The sequence below is a fragment of the Apaloderma vittatum genome, unplaced genomic scaffold (genome assembly GCF_000703405.1).
Source record: "Apaloderma vittatum isolate BGI_N311 unplaced genomic scaffold, ASM70340v1 scaffold4850, whole genome shotgun sequence".
In the NCBI taxonomy this organism is placed as follows: domain Eukaryota; kingdom Metazoa; phylum Chordata; class Aves; order Trogoniformes; family Trogonidae; genus Apaloderma; species Apaloderma vittatum.
This window is the reverse complement of record NW_009693915.1, coordinates 74683-96257: the sequence shown is the minus strand read 5'-3', so window position 1 is coordinate 96257 and position 21575 is coordinate 74683. Positions and strand designations below refer to the sequence as shown.

General features: G+C 38.4%; 1 protein-coding gene across 1 annotated transcript in view; it reads right to left on the bottom strand.

Moving 5' to 3' along the window:
* SPOCK1 (sparc/osteonectin, cwcv and kazal-like domains proteoglycan (testican) 1) overlaps positions 1 to 21575 on the bottom strand; it is a 268007-nt gene that overhangs the window by 171802 nt on the left and 74630 nt on the right. Inside the window, exon 2 of the mRNA XM_009865464.1 lies at positions 3826 to 3871. Within this exon, the coding sequence (XP_009863766.1) occupies positions 3826 to 3871 (46 nt within the window). The remainder of the gene's footprint in view (positions 1 to 3825; positions 3872 to 21575) is intronic.

The window sequence follows — 21575 nt, the reverse complement described above, 5'->3', positions numbered from 1 at the left end:
CTTGGTTTTGTGAGGTTAAAGTCTGCCTTTGACACACCTCTCAAAGTGACATGTGTGGTGAGAACATAGAGCTGTTACTGAGTTCACAGAGCAAGCTAAGGATCCTTACCACAGAGTATCTGGATATAAGAACCCCAAAGAATAGAAAATGGAAGCTTTTCTATGTCCAAAATCACGCAAGAGCACAGGGGATATTTAAATATCTCAAAGAAAAAAGAAACAACATGGAAATAATTGTCAAGGTAGGGAGGACAGAGAAGTAAAGACTAAAGATGGGTTAAACACTTTCCTTGCAGCTTGCACCACATAAAAGGTCTAGGACAAATTCATCTGACTATTTTTTACCTCTGCCGAAAATAACAGAAGTTAAACCTGAGGTGGAAAGCACCTGGAAAACAGGAAGAAAGCATCCCTTCCTTCCTAGTCTCATCACTTCCTATTTCAGTGGTACTGCCTCTATATACACATGCATATAGCATATCCACATTTACATATGTAAACTGAGGATTAGTCTTGTCAGCATCTGATTCAAAAGGCTGAAAGCAGCAGCGTGATGTGATTTCTCTTATTTTCTTTTTTTTTTTTTTGTGACAAAAACACAGAGCCCACTGGCTACTGGCTCACATACTCCACAAAGATGTAAACTAAGCAACAGTTTTCTAAGGCAATTCTTTTTGTGTAAGAAATCTCTTTAGAAAGGTACGAGAGGCTATTTTAAAGTTCTAGGGTAAATTCTACCACAGCCCAGAGTAGAGACCTTTTTGTCAAAAAGAATGACCTCTTGGCCAAACAGAATCCATCTGTAAGATTTAAATGAGACAAAAGCAGCGCAGAGATCTCTGCGCGAGCCAGCCTGCATCGCCTCATCCGCGTTCTGCTTTCTCATGACAGACTATCCATAGTCTTGGAGAAACTTTACACTGAAAGAGAAATAATCCTTTTCTTTGTAAAGAGACAGAAATCTTTTAACAGATATACGACTGGTTTTATCGCTTCAAGGTATCCACGTGTGATTTTAGATTCTTTGAAACGATTTGTGTTTTCGCCCCGAGTCAGACATCTCAGCAACACAATGAACAAGACAGTTTTAAAGCATGTCAGTTCAAAATCTTTTTGCAGTATTTTGCCAGGATTCACCTTTTTGCTTTTCCTCTTGGGAAGAAAGAGGGTCACAAGGCCTCTGAAAGTGGTAGGAGCATAAATTCCATTTGAAGTCAATAGGATTTGTAGTCCTAAATCCCTCAAATGCTGTTGGAAAATCTCTGTGGATATATGCCTTGACAAAAACATCATCTCTCCCTTTCCTTTGTCACTGAAGTTCCATTTCCATAAAGACAGAGAATCTACACTCTTCAGCTCTAACGTGTAAGACCCCAACGATATTGCTGCCTACCTACGATACTGCCAACCCTACGATATTCCTGTCCTACCTACAGACACTGCACAGAACACGTCCGGCAATGAAATACAGAAATAGATATACAGTGAAATTTTCAAAAGCCTTCAGAGACTTCGTGTGGGTATTTTATGCCTAAACAGTTTAGCAGTTCTGAAGATTCCAATCTCTGGTTGGCAAAGCTGCTCCCTTTTATGACTCCTGTTTGTAAAATAAATGACAGACAAAGCTCAAATTGAAAGCGAATAAAGAAAGCGTTGTCATTTCATCTCCTCCACTGGCCTGTCATTTATCTAGTTACCCCCTCATCTATTTGTTCATGCCTTTCCCTGTCCTTCGTAACCGATTCCCTCTTCCTTCTCATTTGTGGTATGATTCACAAACATAATTTCATAGTAGTTGATTTCCAGAGGCATAAAGATGTTTTTTTCTGTAACATGACTTGCCTTTTTTCTTTAAGCAGCTATTAAAAAATTAGCAACTAAACTACTGGGCACCTCCTGCAACACTGATACTGTCTAATATTCTCCAACCATTATTCTCTGGTTAACTCCCAGTGACACCAGGCATAAGCCATGCTTGAAGAAGACTGCACACATTTCAGCGAGGTGTTCCCTTCTGAGTACCACACCGCGACTGTTTTACCATGAACTCCCTGCTGGGAGAGCTACCGGCCTGCTCAATAATTTGCCTAAGCAGTTTGCTTGTGGGAAAACCTCCTCTGAATGTAAATTCACAACAATTATATACCCAACTAGGCACCTCACATTCTGAAGGGCAAAGGAAGTCTCACACGCTACTTGAATGCCACTTCACTTGGAATACAGGATCCAAAAGAGGGGAGGACTGTGAAACAGATACACATGACCGAAATTAATCTGTATCGTAATTACCATGTACAGGATTATTCCTTTCTAAATGACTTTTCAATAGCACCTTTTAAAACCCCTACAAATTTCAGCGCAGAAGTAGATCGAAACTTATAGAATGCTATTTTGAATGAAATTCTGGGACACTGGCATTCTGCAGTTGAAGAGGCAGGATGTTGAATAACGAAGCAAAGCTAGTCAAAGAAATCCAGGATCCTGAAAAATGCCTTGGGCAATGGAAAAAGTCTACCATCTACCTGTGATTTTACAGTTGTAATATCCTCACTTCATATGTGTCCTCAAGGAGGAGTTATATGAGCTCCACTGAACTTTACAAACAGGAAAAAATGAGCAAGTGCCAAAAGGCAAACAGAGAAGAGAACTGACCCGCACTTTATATTGTCTGTTGTTATCCTCCACAAATCAAACGGCTGGTAACAGTTCTACCAAAGGAAAAGGAGCTGTGTGAAATGCAATTTTTAACATTTGTCTTGAAAAAAATACATTCCAGAAAGCTTTAGGAAATAATGAAATATAAGACCCAAGTGGTTTCATATTACCCTTTTTGAGTGTGCTCTGTTATAGAATCTTAGAGTCAGAGTGACAAATAAAACAGACAGCAAAGGTAAAGTACGATATTCGGATTTTACAGACAAAATTATGGCACGCTATCAGCTTGCACTACTTTTGTACCTGTCTTTCAGAGGACAGACTGCTGAGATTTCATTGCATACAATGTTTTCTACTGACGAGACATTAAATATCAAATACAGCCCATCACATCCAGTAACATCAGGGCTACTATTATTTCCAGCGATATTCATCTATGGTATTTAGAGTGAATGTCTCTTACCATCCTACTTGAAAAGTTTCCTGCTAGCTATGAACACCAAGCAGAGAATGCTTGATGTGGAGTTGCTTTTAAGATGTCAATTCAAAGTTCTTTTTCCTGGCATGGCTATTGCTTCCAGTGTTACCTTGGACACAAAAATTAAAATTTCCTTTTTGTTGGTTTTTTTTCCTTTCCTTTGGTGTCTGGCCTGGAAATTGTTGAAGTATTGCCATAACAGCTTACCAAGACAAAGTGCAAAATGTGATTTACAGAATTGGTAGCTGAATCAGCTGCATATACACAACAGCCCTTAATTTCATATGTTACAACTGTCTTCAAAGAACAGGCTCCTTCAGTGTTAGTGGCTGCAGTAATTACATTTACAACATTCATTTAACAAAGATTTTAACATGAAAGAAAGTGTTTGTGAAGATACCTGTCTTAAATTGCACGTCAGACTGCGATTCATGGTTATAGAGAATCTTCCTAAGCATATATATCATCCTTAAATATAAACTGGAATGGATTGGGATAGAAAAATGTGGTTGAAAAATACAGAGATGACTCAAACATAAAGCACCTCAAGCTGTGACTAAATTGGGAATGAGATGTAAGTATGAATACAGATCTTCACTAACGCATGGCATGGACAGTGGAAAAAAGGCATTAGATATATGGGGATATCACAAAAAAGCAGAACAAAACCACAAAACGTGAACTAACTTTACCTTGATCAAAAGGCTTGTTTGGATTCCAGTTTCTGAAATAATCATCCTAAATGGGGAGGAAAAAAAAAAAAGGAAACTCAGGAAAAATATAAGCAGTCTTTTCCGTGCAATTTTACATAACTAAACAACACATGAATCAACTCAGCTTTTGAACCTAGCATATGCAGTCCAAAAGACTATCAACAGGCTGTGTTCTAAAGGGTGGTAAATGCAGGCTAGAAATTAAAGAATAAAAAATTCCTTCCTTTCAGACCCTCAAATTTTTTCTTCTGCACTGTTTTTCAAAGGATGCCCATACTTCCTAATAACTTTGAATCATTTCTAATCAGGCAAGAGCCTATTGTTTAGATAGCCTAACATGATTCACACCATTCTGGTGTGGCAAAAGTTCAGCAAAGTAAACCCAAAAATACTGATATCCATTTGGACACACATAAATCACACCACACAGCAACAACACCGTAAGCCTTGTACTTAAAATACAATAACATCCAGGAGAATTTGCAGTGATTATTTTTTGTCACCGTTCCCATTATTAAATTTTTTAAGTCTTCTTAACTGTGATGTAAAGATATTATTCTGCTGGGAGTCCTGTGGTTCTGTTTTATATAATTCTGATTGGACTTTAAAATGGAGAAGGTAGGATCTGTGAGAGTGTCTGGCCAAATAATTATGCTGTTGAAAACGGGTCTCTTTGCAGAAAGAATGAAGAACTCTCCCACGTCAGATCAATTTTTATTCTATGTTTTTAGCAAGTATGTACCTGAAGGCAAAGTTTCGCCCACTTCCAAGTGTCAACAACCCTAGTCCTGAAGAACTGGGATTTAAGTCCAACTGCTATATTTAGTTTCAGCATATTCTGTATATCTCGCTTCTGTCCTCTTTGAGAAGACATAACAGAATAATAATGTATTTGAAGTGAGGAAGCATGGAAGGTTTCTATAACACTGTGGTATTTTTCTGCATATTAATCTTTATTTTCTTTTTAATATATCCATTAATCTATATTAATTTCCTGAGGCCTGCCACTGAAGAGATATCTTTATCAAGATGCCCAGAATGACACCTAGATTTCTTTTTCCTGCCAGGAGGTAACCAAAAATCCATCAGTGTGAATAAGACACCTAAATTATTTCTTCCATGGGGCTCTGTTTACCATTTATGTCCAGCACGGTGAATTCCACATGCTCCCATGCTATCCAGTCATTCTAATCTGGAAAATTCTGGAGATTTGGAAGCCAGCACATCCCTCACTGAGCACCAGGAGATGCATCTCATGGCACCACGATCCTCTCTGATGGAGTCTATACTGACTTCACGGGCAGCGACAATGTTCCACAATAACAACAAAGATTATTATTTATAATTCATTTCAGATACATCAAATGTATCCGTACTTCTTCTTCAGAAGTAGAGGGTTTGGCTCCAGAAACAGAATCACTGTCTTGCCTTGAATTCCCCAGCTTTGTTAATACAAAAAAGCCCTCATGGTAATACGATGCTTTGTAATTGATTATGATGTACGACTAAATTCACCAAGCATTAATCACGTTTCAGAATGTGTTGGGTTTTAAGCTTTTTGAGCAGAATAAATTTTTCCCGCAATAAAATATTCTTTTTTTGACTGCTTACGTGTTTTTTTCCTGAGGTTTGCTGCTGGGTTTTCAGCATCAGAAACTGTTAAATAATTCAAATCCCGAGAAAGATTTCTTATGCTGTTGGCATATGGAACCGGTTTTGAAATAAGGATTGGAACGGGGGTTTATCTCAATTTCAGTGTCAAAGGAATATTTTACAGAAAACACACCTTCCTCACAAAAAAAATACAAAATACCGATCTCTTTAAGTAAATCTACTCTTTCTCCTTTCCTCCTTTATGCAGACCTGTTTAGTATCCCTTTTTGAAAATTGAAACTATATTTATTTTAGAATATGCCTGAAACTACAATGTGATAACACAGGAAAATACACAAGAAGAAATATGGAAAAAAAAACCTGAAAAGTAAAACAGAGAAAAACCTTTGAGACTTTCAATACATAAAACTCATTATTATTCATAGGAGTAAATAATGACTATACATTCGCTAGAGCAATAGGGTCAACAGCAGTTCAGAATAACTTATGCCAGCTGGACAAGAGCAAATGCAGCGCTGGAGTTTCACTTCAGCGTTGATACCAGCAAGAATTGTGACTGAGTGGTTATGGCGCCGTAAAGGTGAAATTCCCCCTGTAGATACGGCTGAGCAGAAAGTCTGTGTCTCATTTAAATACCTCCTAAAGCTGAGACAGGGCTTTGCACGAGGATTCTGCAAGGTGCTGAAATTTATACATTAACCTGAAATGGCTTTTGTTAGGAGGAGGGACTCGTAGCATCTCCAAAGGGATGCCATCACTTCGCTAGAACTTCCTCCAGCAGAATAACGGCATGATGATACAGCCACATACAGTGCCTACACATGACACCGATTCCCAAGTGTATATTGCTATATATATACATATATATGTATAAGAAGCATGATCAGCTTGATTAAAGCGATTTAGCATTCCCACCTTCCTGACAAAAACAACTGCACAGAAATCTATCCATTTCTGAGCTTTCTACTAGGACAGGAACTAATGTGGTTGAAACACCTTATGCCTGTTGTAACATATGAAACTATTACATCATTTTAATATTAAGGTGTTAATAAATCAATATTAACACATTAATAATTAACACATAGCAATACATTTCATTTGTAACAGTATTAACAGTTGATCGTAAGTGTTTAAAGTATAATATGAATCATGGTATATTGTAAATACTTTGGTTCACTGTACGGATATTTACAAGTTAAAAGTGAAAAACCTACCTCAACTTCCTGAATGCGTAAGCATTACAAATGAGAAAAGAAAACAGATTGAAATAAACCAGTATAAAAAAATATGTTAACATTCATATATTTTCTCCTTGGCAGCCTTTTAAATGTGAAATCACTTATTTCAGATGATCTTCACCTCCAAATGAAATAATTTTTCTCTCTTTCTTTCCTGACCTTTCCACCTATGCTGCCACCGCCCAGTTTTCATCTGGTGTGCTATGAGCCAAATGCCACTCTTAGCAGGCTTTTGTCTTTTAGAGCACCCCAAAAAAAGGCATTCTTATTGTCTTTTGGCTGACACAACCACCAGAAAGTGTATTTCCATGTACTCTTCTGTTACATACCTGATATAAGAGAGAATTATTTTCTTCCTTCCCTCAGCTGACTTTAAAGACTATTTACTTGATAGACTTTGAAGGGAAGGCAAAACCAGCCATGGATCCACTTGAACAAAATAGGTGGCAGCAACCGAGAAATATTTTCTGTGAACAAATATTTAAAAATATCTTTCTCCTTGCATAGAATTCACACTTTGAAGGTTTTGCCTATGGTTCGCTGGCTGCATATGACTAAGTCAATCTTTTAATTAACTGAAGGGACTCTGCACACCTAAAATCATGCAAGAAAAGAGACAAATTGCTACTGCAAACCAAGACTGGAGCTGACTCCCTTAGCTCATATAAATGTGATTTATTGTCTTCATCCCCAAACACAGACAGGAATAAATGTGACCCCCAAACTCTAGAAGCAGACACACACAGAAGGGAAGGGCAGGGAGCTGCACTGCCGCTCCTGGGACTCCAGGTCCCTGATGGGCTCAGAATCTCACACCACAGGTTAATATTCAGCTTCCACTTCCAGGAAAAGAAATCTGACTCCTGTGAAACAGGTCCAAACAGTTCTTGAGGAAACCGTAGTTTCTGTCCTCACAGGGTGCAGGATGAGGCCTTTGGCAAGATTTCTTTCTGGCTCCTCATAAATTCTGCTGCCTGCCTAGGACAGACATCCACCTAGGATAGCAAGATTGATCACCTTGAGTCAGCCCCTCACACAGCTCACAGCTCACTTTTGGCATCCTCTGACCTAATTCACTTTCACGACTTGGGACAGGAGCTGTCTTCTCAGTTCTGTGTCTCTTCATCACCTAGAATTATGGAATCCTACTTCAAGATTCTACCCTCAAGAAAGTTAACTGAGAAATACGTTATGACAATAACAAATGAAAAAAATTAGAAAAGCAAATATGAATTGCTAGACTTGGGCCTCAATTCTTTACTACAATTTTATTATTTTGTTTTGAGCCATCAAGTCATGAGACGAAACACACTTTGAAGTGGTTTGAATCCATCGTGCCATATCGTGCACAATAATTTATTGCTTCTTAACAGAAGAAAAATACTCTTTTATCATTCAAGACGTAGGTGTCAAATCCAGCCAACTTAGATTGATATGCCATCAACAAAGTCGATCAAGAGAATAATCATATGTTAAATCAAGTATGCAAAGTGCATAATAAAACATGTTAGTTTAAAAGATCACAAAAGCTTTCTTACTTTCTTACAGGCAGAACTACTAGAAATCTCATTCATCAGAACTCACGGATTCATCAGAAGTCATAGACTGCATCTTGATTTGCAAAAAATCAAACCCTGAACTAGACCTGGGTCTGACACAATTTCCTGTTAGTCGCATCAGAAAAGTCAGCAAATAGAAATTAACCCTAAGACCAGTACATTAGTATGGGGCTGCTCTACTCTCCTATTACCCTTCATGTCACTACAATAACTACACAGTTAAAAACTGAAATTAATGGTAAAAACAACTAGATTTATCTTCTTTCCCCCATCAACTAACAAAGTAAACAACAGCTTCTTGTTCTGCTGAAGTTTAAGTATTTAAGTTATTCCCACCAAACTTACTCTCTTTAGTTACTACCTAAGACTCGATGGAGCACAGTTAATTTCACACACCGGCACTGGGGATACTTACCTCACCAAAGCTCTTGCAAGATGCTCTTATTTATAAATAGAGCCAAACGTTAGCTAAACGACTGCATAAATATTTATATTTTGTCATATTAATTGTGCTTGTCAGTTATTTGTAGGAATTAAGCAGAAATGAGATGCTGACAGAAAACACTCCACAGAACCCCCCCTTATTTTGCACCTTCCAGAAGGAGCTCAGCTCCATTTATCCCCTCCAGGGCCTGAACTGGAGGAGACCACAGGGCTTGCAGCCAGCACAACCCTCCTGAGGAAACTCATGTGCAAAGGGCATAACCCCAAGGACTGCCAGCCTTTTGGAAGTAAATCTCATTCCCAGCTCCTCCCAGTCAACAAGAGCTTCTATTTCTAAGCATCTCCAAGAGGGATGTTTATTAACACTGGTTTGCAGCTTGCTTAGTATTTCCCTCTTGCATCCTCCATTTATGGTTAAACCTTTTACCCTCATAAAGACCAGCTGGGAAAAGTGGTAATTACCAGCTCATTGCTTTTTAAAAATTAGCTCCAGAAAGATGCAGCTGCATTTTCTGCCTCTCTACCTTGCAGTACGGAAGATCATTCCAACACCGAGCGGTGCGAAAGCACCAGCTGCTGCTTGCTAAAGCCAATCTAGGCGGCATCATAAATATCTCCCCAAGGCCTATTGCCTGTTTTAAGCAAATAGTTTGTGTCAGCAAATTATGCATTATATATTTATTTAGGAGGAAGAGAAAATATTTTACCCACCGAGTACTTTAGCAAATAAAGATTTCCCAATGGTAGCTGTGCCCGGAGTCTGCATTAGTGTCAAGAGCTGACTCTGAACTCCCGAGCACATCAAGACGTCTCTAACCACCTCTGAGCTCGCTCCCTCTCCCTCCTGGGAATGAGGGAATATGCAAAGAGGATGCTTTTGCTTTGCGAATTAGTAGTGTTTGTGCTGTGGCTATTTCGTTTTAAATTGGATAGGAAAAACTTTTCGAAAAGTTTAGGGATAAATTTCCCAGGAAGGCCATGTTTACTTAAAGAGCTAGCAACATTAAGGGGTGAAATGGGAAAAAAATGCTCCAGATTGAAGTAGTCCCACATGTAATGGAAGGTCTGAGGATGTCAGGACCTGCCTAGAATACTTTAGCTAGGTCATTAACCAAAATATAATGAAATGCTCTAGCCTAGAGTGAATGGTATAAAGGATTCACACTGAATTCTTATATAATGCTAAGTACATTAATAGAGTATAAAATACACAAATACATATCCAGTAAGTCCTCAGATATGTGTGGCAGAAAAAAGGTCCTTGAACGTGTATTCTGAGATGCCCCATAAGACTCAAATTCTCAGCACATGTACTCTTTGTTCAGCTAACCACTACTGTGCAAAAAATATCTTTTGCTTAATACAGCCCAGAATGTTAATCTTCCTCTTACGTTTGTAAATTAAAAGGGGTTTTGGGGTTGGTTGGGGTTTTTTTGTGCTATATCAGTAAACAAGATTTGCCACTCCTGTTTTACTAGAACATTTTCCAGAAGCGTCTATAGGCAATGCTAAAAAAGTGGTAGGCAAAACTTGGTCTAGATTTTCTTTACCCACAGTTGCAATGATTCATGAGGGTGGCAGAAATTTCTGAAGTTAAATAAAAAAATTTGGAAAAAAAAATATTGAAAAATAAGTAACCACTGAGCCCACATCAGCCAAAATAAGAATACTCCTTCTTTAGAATTGTCAATCATATGGCCTTTTACACAGAAATCTTCCAGCTGTTCTATTGTGGGCTTTTTTTGGTGGCTGTCTTTTTATTTATTTAGTTAGTTATCTATTTATTTTGGAAAAAAAATGGACAAATATAGTAAGAAATAAAAATATGTCTTAAAAAACACCATGTTTATTCGTAAGAATGAAGCCAGAGGGTATGTCTACAGCATCGAGGGCAAGCAGATGCTCATTTATTCTGCTTGTGCTCCAAGCAGGATGAACGAGGGCCAGCTGTGAGCCAGAAGCTATATGGCTGCTTTAGCACAGCGCTGTGCCAGCACACACAGCTGATATATTTGGGTGGCTGGAACAATTGCAGAACTGTCTAGGCTAACTTGTGTCTAAATATCTAAAACAGGGAGAAAAAAGGAAAAATAAAAGAAGCCTCGGTTGGATTAATCTTTGCTGGTCCTTTTAGTAGGCTAACTTTAGAAATACATTATCACTTCTGCCCAAACTCTTACCCTCATGAGCATGTGCTAAAAAGCTTGTTATCCCTGCCTGGGGTTAAATAATTCTTACCAACTTTACCTTCATGAAGTTTTTCACACCACGTTACGCTGCAAGCTGCAAAGCTCTCCAGAATGGGAAAACTCAGGAGTCTCCCAAGGTCAGGGCTCCCTGGTCCTTGCCCGGTTGGATGTGCTGTACTGTCACAGATGCTACAACTCCAAGACCAGATTGAGAGACAGAACCTTTCTTGGCTGCTTATGTTGTAAAATTACAGCACGCGTTAGCTACAGTGCCTCAGCTACAGGGGCTGTGTTAGAGGCGCTGCAGAGTCACGTTCAACACATTTTTTTTCCTCCGGCCATGAGTTCCCCTTCTCTGACCTTTGCAAAGAGCCTCCACCACAAGGTTATGGAGCCACTGGCAATGTTACTTCACTCTCAGTATCCTCGTTGCTCCGAGAGTACATTTGCAGGAGCTGTTCGTGCCAGATTCACGGGCCCTTTTTAGCTGAACTTTTGGGCCGCATATCCAGAATGCAACATCCAAGTAAAAGAATCCTAATGCTACCACTGCTTTCACACACAGGAATTGCTTTACAGTGAATAACAATTTGCACAATTATTAAATACATAGAGTTATTTCTTGTTTTATTTTAGAAGAAGACTTCTGAAATCTATTTTGAGTCATGTGATTATTTTTTTTTAATTTACCATTATGGGAATAATTTCATTATGAGAGAAAGCAATAATTCTCCAAATATCAAAGTTATAAAAGTTATGAATGAAGTCATACTGATATTCCACTTAGCTACACAAATCCCAGTGGTTTAAACATACAAGGAAATAAAGAGCAGATGAATAAAATCAGCTTATCTAACTTTGATATTTAGTGACACGATTTTCTGTGATGTATAGAGGCAGTTAAACTGTTACAATGTCCTATGTCTTTAAAATTACTTCTTTAAATGCATAATTAGCAACTGGAAATAGATTGTATGAATTACACTGAATTATGAGAAATGATCTGTCCCTGCGAGCACACACGCATTTGTTTGTTATTTCTTCTGTAGCTTCAAGGAAAAGCTTGCTCCAAGCAATGTTGCAAAAAAACCTTTGCAAAAGGTGAAATCAAACCAGCCACGCTGCTGTTGAAAAGGACAATTCTGCGGCCCTCTGGCCAGTTTCAGCCAGCATTTGAAATCTCTCAGACCTGCAGCAGGAAAAAGCAGTCACGGTCAACTAAACCAACTGCTGACTGTGTGAGACAGTTGCACACATTTTCAGATCAGAAACCCCGTGAGCCGTTACAAATGTGTGGATTCCATTCCAGTTTATAGTATCATTTTGTTAATTGTCTCTGGCATTTTATCCACTCTAAAAAAAAAAACCAAGAAAAAAAAGAACATAGCATCCAAAGTCATTACGCAAAACTGACAGTAAGCTTAATGGAGGCAAAACATCTAAATACTTCCAGCAGTTGCTGCAAACAGAAATCCTGTCCTCCCTTTATCACCAACAACTTAAACATATAGGAGATTATTTTAAATACCTTGATCAGTTTATTAAAGCTGTCATGTGATGAAATTTTCCTTGGAGACGGTTGTTTCAAGTCCCTTGTGACTATTACTGACAGACCTGTGTTATCTTTACCCATTTCCTGAAAAATCATAGGATATTTGTGAACATAGCATTTGACTGATGGTACCTCATTATTCTATTAGACTGGGGAAATAAGACAGAATATTCTGATTATTAAGCAGCTACTTTGTTGTGTCAGCTGTAAAGTAACAAAACCAAAAAAGTTACCTTTCCTAAATGATTGCTACTTGCCATCTGGTTGAAGCAACGGTATTTTAGAGAGAAACGGATTTTGTCTGAATGGTATTTCAAGAGATTTAGCTCAAATAATCAATAAAAAAATGGAGAAAAGATAAAAAGGCCAAAGAAACAAAATATTCTGGTTCAGGCAAAAGATAGCTAAACTCAAGTAATGGCTCCAGTGGGATTTAAATGCCAAGGCTGTTAGCGTCCACAGTACAAAGATTTCCATATGCATTGATCCTATTTCATTTTAGCAGAAGACAGCACCTGACTGCCCAATTTGTGCATAATTTGTTCTCAAGAAGCCCACAGAACAGTGTCCAAAGGCAGCTTCAGATCACTGCTGAACGTTTTAAGCCAGAGAAGGCAAACTAGAGTTCCACTTGCATTTGCGATGAAAAAGACCATCTGATAGCTTAATTTGCACACCTCGATTTGCTAGCAAGATACCTAGCCAGCAAAGGCAACATCATTATTAGCACATAAAGGTTTTCCTCCACTTGACCATTGCAACATTTTTAGTATCCTCCCCCATACCCTATGCATGAGGCCCTGAATTACTCGTCCCAAAAGTACCGTCACAAATACTACATCGTTATATCAGTTACAAGCCGATGTACTAACAAACATCATTGTGTCAGCTACGCTCAGACTCTATTTCTATTCTGCTTCAGGATCATGACAATGGATCGGCCATGGCTCAAGAGAATATGTAGCTTCCAGATCTCAAAAAGGCATTTTTGAACTGTTCTGCTATAAACAGAAGTGTGTTCCTGATCTCCAGACATTACGGTCACTCATTGTTGAAGGGATTAAATCACGAAATGGGCCTAAAGCAAATCAAAATGGCATTTTAACAAAGAACAGAACATGAAAAAAATAGCACTGAGAGACATCTGAAGAGTACTGAAGGTCATGAAGAATTCTTTAGGCACAAGAGAACATTTGAATTTTGATCACCTGTAATTTTACACCTGAGGTCTAGTACAACTAGCTATTTAATTCTAACAACTGAGAAAATAGTTCAAACGTGCAGTGTAACTGATCTCCAAAGCTTAGAGATGTAAAATCAAGGAAATATATATTTAACAGAGCAGCTGTATCTACAGAATACAGAATTATTAAGTAAATGTGCTGAGGATCTCCAGAAACATGCTCTAATTGAACCTTTCCTCTAACACAGACACACATACACACACTTACTATGAACACACACCTATTAAGATGACAGTGAGTAAACCTCAACATCAATCCCTTATTCGCAAAACGCTCTTCTGTTTTCTTTCCAACACCACACATATCTAAAACTAACCTTTTTTTTGGTTCCATGAACTGCGGTACAAAAAGGTTTGCAGCAGATGCTTTATAACTAATGTACCCAGTTGTGGGGGAAAAAATAATAATCTTCATTTCTTTCCGTCTGTAGTGACCTAATTAATGAACATATGCCTTAAGTGCTCTTCATAAACGATTTTTCATGCTGCTAAGTCAAAGGCTTGATTGTATTCATGAGTGTCACAAGCAGCAGAAAGCTGAGAATTCAGAAAAATAAGATGTTTCACTTGCAAATTAATCATACAGATTTCTTTAATAAACACCAGTATTCACCCACGCTAAGATTTAAAGTCACGCTTTTATTTGTTTCAATATATACAAGAACGGGCTTGGAGAGGAGTTCATCCCAACAGATTTCAGCAAAAGCAACGAGATTAAATCTACCCTCTAAGAAAAATGTCCTAAAATTGTTCAACCTCACCTTTATTAAATATTTCTCAATGGAGACAGACATAGATTTATCATTAACTTCCCATCACCCAAGCACCACCTTTTTCCTTATTTTTAGCTCCCTTTTGCTGAAGGCAAAATTCCCTGCTGTTGTGTCCTAGAGGATGATTTCCTCAACTGCAAAAGTGGTTGGGAAAGCAGGTGGTGGCTTTTTCTCTTGGTTGTGTAAACCAGAGTGAGAGTGTGACCTGGAAGATTTGAGGAACTCTCAGAGAACATTCTGAAAAATCTCAAAAAAGTAAGAGCATCTTGAAAAAACACTCACAAAAATATGAGTTGAGACAGTGCAAACACGGCAAGATTTAAAATACCAAATTGCCTGGCAATCTAGTGTTACTACAATACTGCACAGAATTGAGACACAGGTTTTAGTAAGGCAGATAAAATAATATTTATATTAAAACTATAATGTTTATTCCTAGGTCCTCTAAAACAGCTTTAATACTTAAGAAAGCTCAAATTGGAAATTACACTTCAAACCTAGTAACATTAAAAGAAACAACAAGATATACTTCATCTTGAAAAACACTACAAAATATTGAATTCATATATGGTTGAGATTTCCGAGGTACTAGGTAACAGTAGCTCTGGTTCAGTTTTTAAGAGATCCAATGGAGTTTGAACAGCTAATTAAAACAAAGCATTTCCCAGACTAAAGCAGCTTCTTAGCAGTTGTACATTAAGGTCGTTCCCACTGTTCACCCCATTATTTAAGAAACAATTTGAAATGTGGTAGATTTGTGATAAGCTAACCATGAACCCTGAATTGCAATCACGTGCTAACAGGGAAACATCAACCAAACTTTTACAATTAGTAAGAAAAAAACAACTGGGGACTCGGCTGGTTCTAACTGAATTAAAGAAAGTCAGGAATGTGAATGCTCAGCTGCACTGAATTTAATTTAGATTATTACCTTGCTTGGCATTGTCATTTCTGAAATTGTATTTTGGCAGATTCCAGGAATGCTGTCAAGCCATTTGTCAGCTCAGTCAAACATAATATGAGGTGGTAGAATATTTCAAGAGAGGTGAACTCATTTTCACAAAAGTATTTTGAGAAGTGGTTGTGAGGGAAACTGCAATGCAAAATCTAGAGATGAAAATTCATCTGAATAAAAAATACCTCAGAGATTTTCAATAGTAACTTGAGGACTGGAAAAAATCTGCCCTATATGAGACTCTCCTAAATCTCCTGGTTCGTCTAGTCCTCAGAAAATTACGGTCACCCACAGTGAGACACTAAGGCTGCCACAGCTTTACAGTGGATGCTTCAAAGGAAACAGCCCTTAGCACCAGCCTGGGGGCTGCAGGCATTTGTTTTCATGTTAGAACCCTGCAATCAGTTAAAAAAAAAACAAACCACAAATGATGGTTTAATGTATTGTTTCTTAACAGAGGGTTGAGAACAACAACACAGTAACTGGAGACAACTGGGAGACTTGCTTCCAAGGCAACTTTGATGTAAACTAAAACGCAAATGAAGAAATACGCTGTGCTGACTGTATGCTTGCTTTGGACCTTCAAGGATGAAAATAGATCTTGATTATATGATCAAGATGTGGTTTGTTGTGGGCTGAGCGATATTACCAAGAGAAAGCATTGGGAAAGTCTGACGCAGTATGAGATAAATCCTGGAAGCGATGTTATAGCGCCACAGCACGAGGGCAAGCAAGGACCTCAAGAACCAGCTGCCAACAGACCATGTTCTGGATTTTTTAATAATTCTTTTCCTTATAGCAGACCATCCTCTGAGATTACATCTATAGTTCACCTCTGATAAAGATTGCTAGATCCTGGAATTTGCTGGAAGGCATCATTATACCTCTGTAACTATCCTTTCGAAAATCAAGTGTCATTAATCACGACAAGAGCTTGAAGAGAATGGCCACAACGAGTCTCACATCTGCTCAGCAGGATGAATAAACACATACTCCACATCAACAGCCCTGCACGATCCAGTACCGCTTTATTTAGCTGTGTGACACTCAGCATAATTCTCTCTTCCCTGTATCTACAGAAATGAAGCCTTTTGTTTTTGGAAAAGTCACACAAAGTCAAAATACTTACACATCTCAAACAACCATATTCAATAAACTATGTGATTCTTTGTCACTGTGAGGTGTGACCCTGCAGTGTTCCTTCTCAGTCACCATATCTGTGCAATTACATTTTGAATCACAGCCTTTTGCCTTCATTCAAAACCACCTCCACTTCCTGGCTTACAGCTTATTGTATCTAGTTCTGCATGGCTAATCTAAAACTCCTGCCTCAATAAAATCATCAAAATCTCAAAATAAGACATGGAGGCAAAAAGTCATTAATCATAAATCTTTATAATTCTGGATTTTAAGACCTTCAGCATCTTCTGAGTGCCTCTTCAATTTTACAGCTTTTCTCCTGAAGGTTTGTACTAACATTAAAGGGAGCTGCACAGTTACCTGTGTATCTTTTATTTCTTTCTGCAAGGTTCAGTGGTTCTACATTTTACAAACACTGTAAAGATTTCTTTGTGATTGCTGATGACTTCAGCAGCAGAATGAGTGTTTTCTGCAGACTTGTTAGCAGTTGTTTTTGTTCTGTGCCCACTGCTTCAACTTTAGTATGCAACACTAAAAGATTTCTCATTACCTACGCTTCTTCACTTTGCCTCAGATTTTCTTCTTGGTTTTGCATTCAATCAGGCTGAACAAAATTTGCTCTCATTGACCTGTTAAATTTCTTTCAACTTCATACCGGTTTTTAGCCATCCACATTAAATTTCTTAGTAAAAGACACGGTTACTCTCTTCTATTTCTCTTTTTCATCTAAATATCTATAACTCGATCTCCAAGATACGTACTCAAATTTTTTATTTCATCTTAGTATGAACTTAGCCTGGTTTTTTTTTGCTTTCTGTAACTGGCATCTCCAATATGATCTTACTGTCTTCCACACTGGCATTTCTTCAACATGTACAAAAACAACTATTATATCTTCTGGCTGTCATCTAGATACCATGATTTTCCCTGTCTGTCCCAATGTATTTGACAGATTTTGACTAGAGTGTCTGTCTCCTGTATGTCCTTGATATTTTTAATTACCTATTACTCTTTGTTTATTTTTCACTCACTGGCACAGATTTTATTCATGGTTAGGTCAATATAAATCAGGAGTATGCAAACTGAAATTAGCAGATTTGTGCAGACAAAAAAGTGACAGAAATGAGAGCAGAAAAGAATTAATGTCTAATTTATTTCTATGCAAAAAACATGGCTGAGAATTTCCAGTGCTTCCTCCTAAGTTTAAGTGTAACTGATTCCTTTCCTATTGGTCACCTGCAGCAAACAGTTTCATTATTTGCTGATGCTGTACGGAAAAAATAATGATTGTTACATGTCTATTACTTATCTATCAATAAATGAAAAGTTTGAAGGAATTTCCTGAAGATTTAATTTATTATTTAGAAGGTGTTCATAAAATGTTGCTTTCCCTCACCATCCTCCCACTTCCAGATTCTCTGCATATTTTTTTGACATTCTGACGAACACTGATTACTTATACCTATAGTACTCATCAGCTAGACAATGGATTACCTCCTATTTCAAAACAAGAAACTGTCAGCTTTTAAAGAAATCCAAACCAGATTGCAGTTTATTTGTTTGAAGATTTAATCTTCCAGTAGTTCTGTGAAAACTGAGCCAAATAATTTATCTTTAGAAAGTTGGACAGTTGCTCCAGTGCAATCCTCTGAACATACCTCCCCAGCTTACTGCCAGTAAGCTCAGAACATAATAACACTCTCAGTTTACAGCAATTCAAGTATTCCCATACTGGATATATCAGAATCTAGTTTCAGTTCATTCTAGCCAGGCAATAACATTATATTTTTTCATTCAATGGATTAAAATTTCCAGTTCGCTAGGAAGAAACCCTCCAAGTGCTTCTAATCCATGATTACTTCTCATGTGTTATTTAAACTGTCAGGTCTCTCTTACGCTGAAGGCTGCAAAACACCTCTGCTCCGTTGCCTCATTTTTGGCTCATTTTGCCATTACTTTGTTCATGAAGACACACAGCACTGGTGGGCAACCTGTGATTTGCCAGCGTGAAGCAGCAGCCCCCTGAAAGCAGACACACTTCTCTTTGTAACAAGACAAATTTTCTAAGGGGGGAGGCAGGCAGAGCACAGGCTGTGCAGCTGGGCCAGCACTCTAAGACATCTTTGGCAGCGTTGGACGGCAAAGGAGTTCTGGCAGGAGGCTGAGCATCAGTTCGTCAGCAAACAGCAGGAGGCTGGGAACGTAGCGTGGGGCAGGAGCAGATGAGCTGAGTTTTGGGTGTGGGAGGGCAAAAGACACTGAGGGCGAAGGGCTGTTGCGACGTGAAATGTGTCAGGGATGCTCTAAGGCTGCAGGCAGAGAGCAGTTAAGGCGTAGGGATGCGTGTGCACCCTCACACCCCCACCCCTGCTCCCAGGGCAGGTCTCCTAGACAGGTTGCGTGACTCTGTTGGCCCAAGGGACAAGTGAATTGGGAGCACAGAGGAAAGTATTGAGAGACAAAAGATTTCTGATCCCCCATTCAGAATTTTTAGCCATATGGTTTTATAAGCTGTTCAAATAGCTCTGATCTTGAAACTTATTTTTATGTGGATGGCATGGTAAACTTTTAAGGTAACTTTGCCAGAGGTAAACCAGATAATTTCCCCCCAAAGGCTTTTCTTTATTCTCCCACTGATCTACACGCCCTGTGCTCTGCTCCTTCCCTGCCTGATTTGCTCTACTATTCTCTACATGTGGCTGACCAGGCATTTCTCCTCTTTCCTAGATTACTTTTTTCTTGCTTCAGTCACTTTCCCCAGCTCTCTCCTCAATCATGTGAAGATGTTTTCTCTTTTCCCAATGCTTGTACTTGGGAAACAGTCATCCAGGAGCAGCTAACGCCTCCCAAAAGCGACCTATTCAAGCAGTAGCAGCTAATATTATCAAATGAAAAAGGTGATAAATCGTTAACACCCCAAAACCCTCTTTGGATCCCAGAAAGGACCATTTTTTCCTCAATAGATCTCTTGTAATGCCAAAACTTGCTTGGGTCTTCAGAGCACAGAGCTCTGTGCTACCTCTGAGCACTAAGTTACTACAGGTATCTCTCTGGATTAGAAGATGGATAGCTAAACTATTGTTTTATTAACATCATATATATTCACCCAGCTGTCATAGAGTATGCTTAGCTCTTCTGGAATGCATAGCAAAAAAGCCCAAGATGGAAGAGGGAAAGAACAGGGCTGGACGTATGGGCAACACAAATACGCTTCAAAAGCAAGAATCACTCTACACTGGCTGCCTTATGTATCAACATTCTTCATTTCAGCTCATCAGTCAAAATAATTTCAGCAAGAATCTGGGGGATGGTCTGAGGACGTCTCATCTCCAGGGTCAAATTCATATAAATTCATTAAATACCCAATTCTACCTTAAAATAATTCTCTTTTCTTTGAAGTGTGATGATCTACACTTCCACATGTTAAGCAAGCTCTTAACACTGTTTATTTACCACAATATTCTTTTTAGCAACTGGAGCAACATACCCACCACAGCAGAGTGGCACTATGATCGATCTACACTTAAGAGTGACTTGGAGAAGAAAAAATATATTTTCCTACATTTAGCTGCAGGGATGTGACGTAAGTTTCATTACATTTGATGCACTCTGTAAATTTCTTAATGGGTACTTAATTTTTGCCTGAAACAATTTTTGCCCTCAAAATACAGAAGAACAACAACCAAAAAGTAGGAAAATACATTTAGTTTCATTATTAAACCTCCATGGGTTTTAATATTTGTGTTTGCTGGGGCAGTTACTCCCGTAATACACGTCAAGCTGCCAAACAGCCTTCTTGTTCCAGAGCATTTCCAAGCTTACACAAGCCCCAGGTACAGCCTTCGCCATCCTTGCACAGCATTCCATTCCATTCCATTCCATTCCATTCCATTCCATTCCATTGGGAAGGGGCAGATCAGCTGCTCCCCTCCTGCTGCAGTAAAATGCTGCAGAGCAGCTGATGGATGGATATACACGGGGTGCGAATGAAGACAGCTTCTGCAGCCATCCATAAAGTCAACTCATTTAAATTGCTAGCTGTCCGCTACCTGAGTCGAGCAGGGGAAAAAGAGGAAAGAAAAAAAAGGTTTGCTTTTTTCTTAAAAAAAAAAAAAAGAAAAGAATACAGATATTCATTTGGTTTTATTATCTGGTACAGCAAAGTGAACGACTGGATCCTACCACAACCTCAAGCATCACATCTGATAACAATTAAGGCATATATTTGCAAATACAAACCTATATTTGCAAAGACAAACAAAAATAATGTGACAGCATCAGGTTCCCTTTCCTCTGGAGAATACACTCTTGATCAACAAACGTCAGAGATGATTTTGTGATGATGACTAACCAACCTGTCATAAGCATGTAAAGAGAATTTGTTTAAAATAAATAAACCATGACAGAACAGTGAATATACTCACTGCAGTGTTCAAAAAGAAGCTAAATGTTCCTGCTGTTCTGAAATTCTGACAGCCAGATGAGAAGAGTTGACCAAACCTTGAAAACATGTGAGTTGCTGCTGTATTTACAAACTGAAAGTCGGACTCTGATGTGTCTGAGTTCAGCATGAAGTGGTGAAAAAACATTTCTCAAGGGCACATCTTTTCCTTTAGTATAAAGAGGAGAAAAAAAAAAAAGAGGTAAAACAAAAGAAAAAATTAACACCCAAACTTTCCTCTCCAAACTGTTACACTCAGCTTTTTCTTTCTTTTTTCTTTTTGAATTACATGTCCAAAACAGAGCTATTCTCTCAATAAATTTAGCATTTTCTCACACAGAGATACATGCACTCTAAGAAACCAAGACTTCATTGATGTCTGGTGGTACATTCTCTTACTATGTCTGTAAAAAATGTCAGATTGCAGCATTGCTTCCCTCTCTTACACATACACATAGACAATCAAGATAGAAACTATCTACTCTGCTACACAGGTTAGTCACCTACTAAGGGAGCCCTAATTAAAAACTGGAAGCAGAAATGTGAAATATGCCACAATATGCTACAAATCTAAAAAC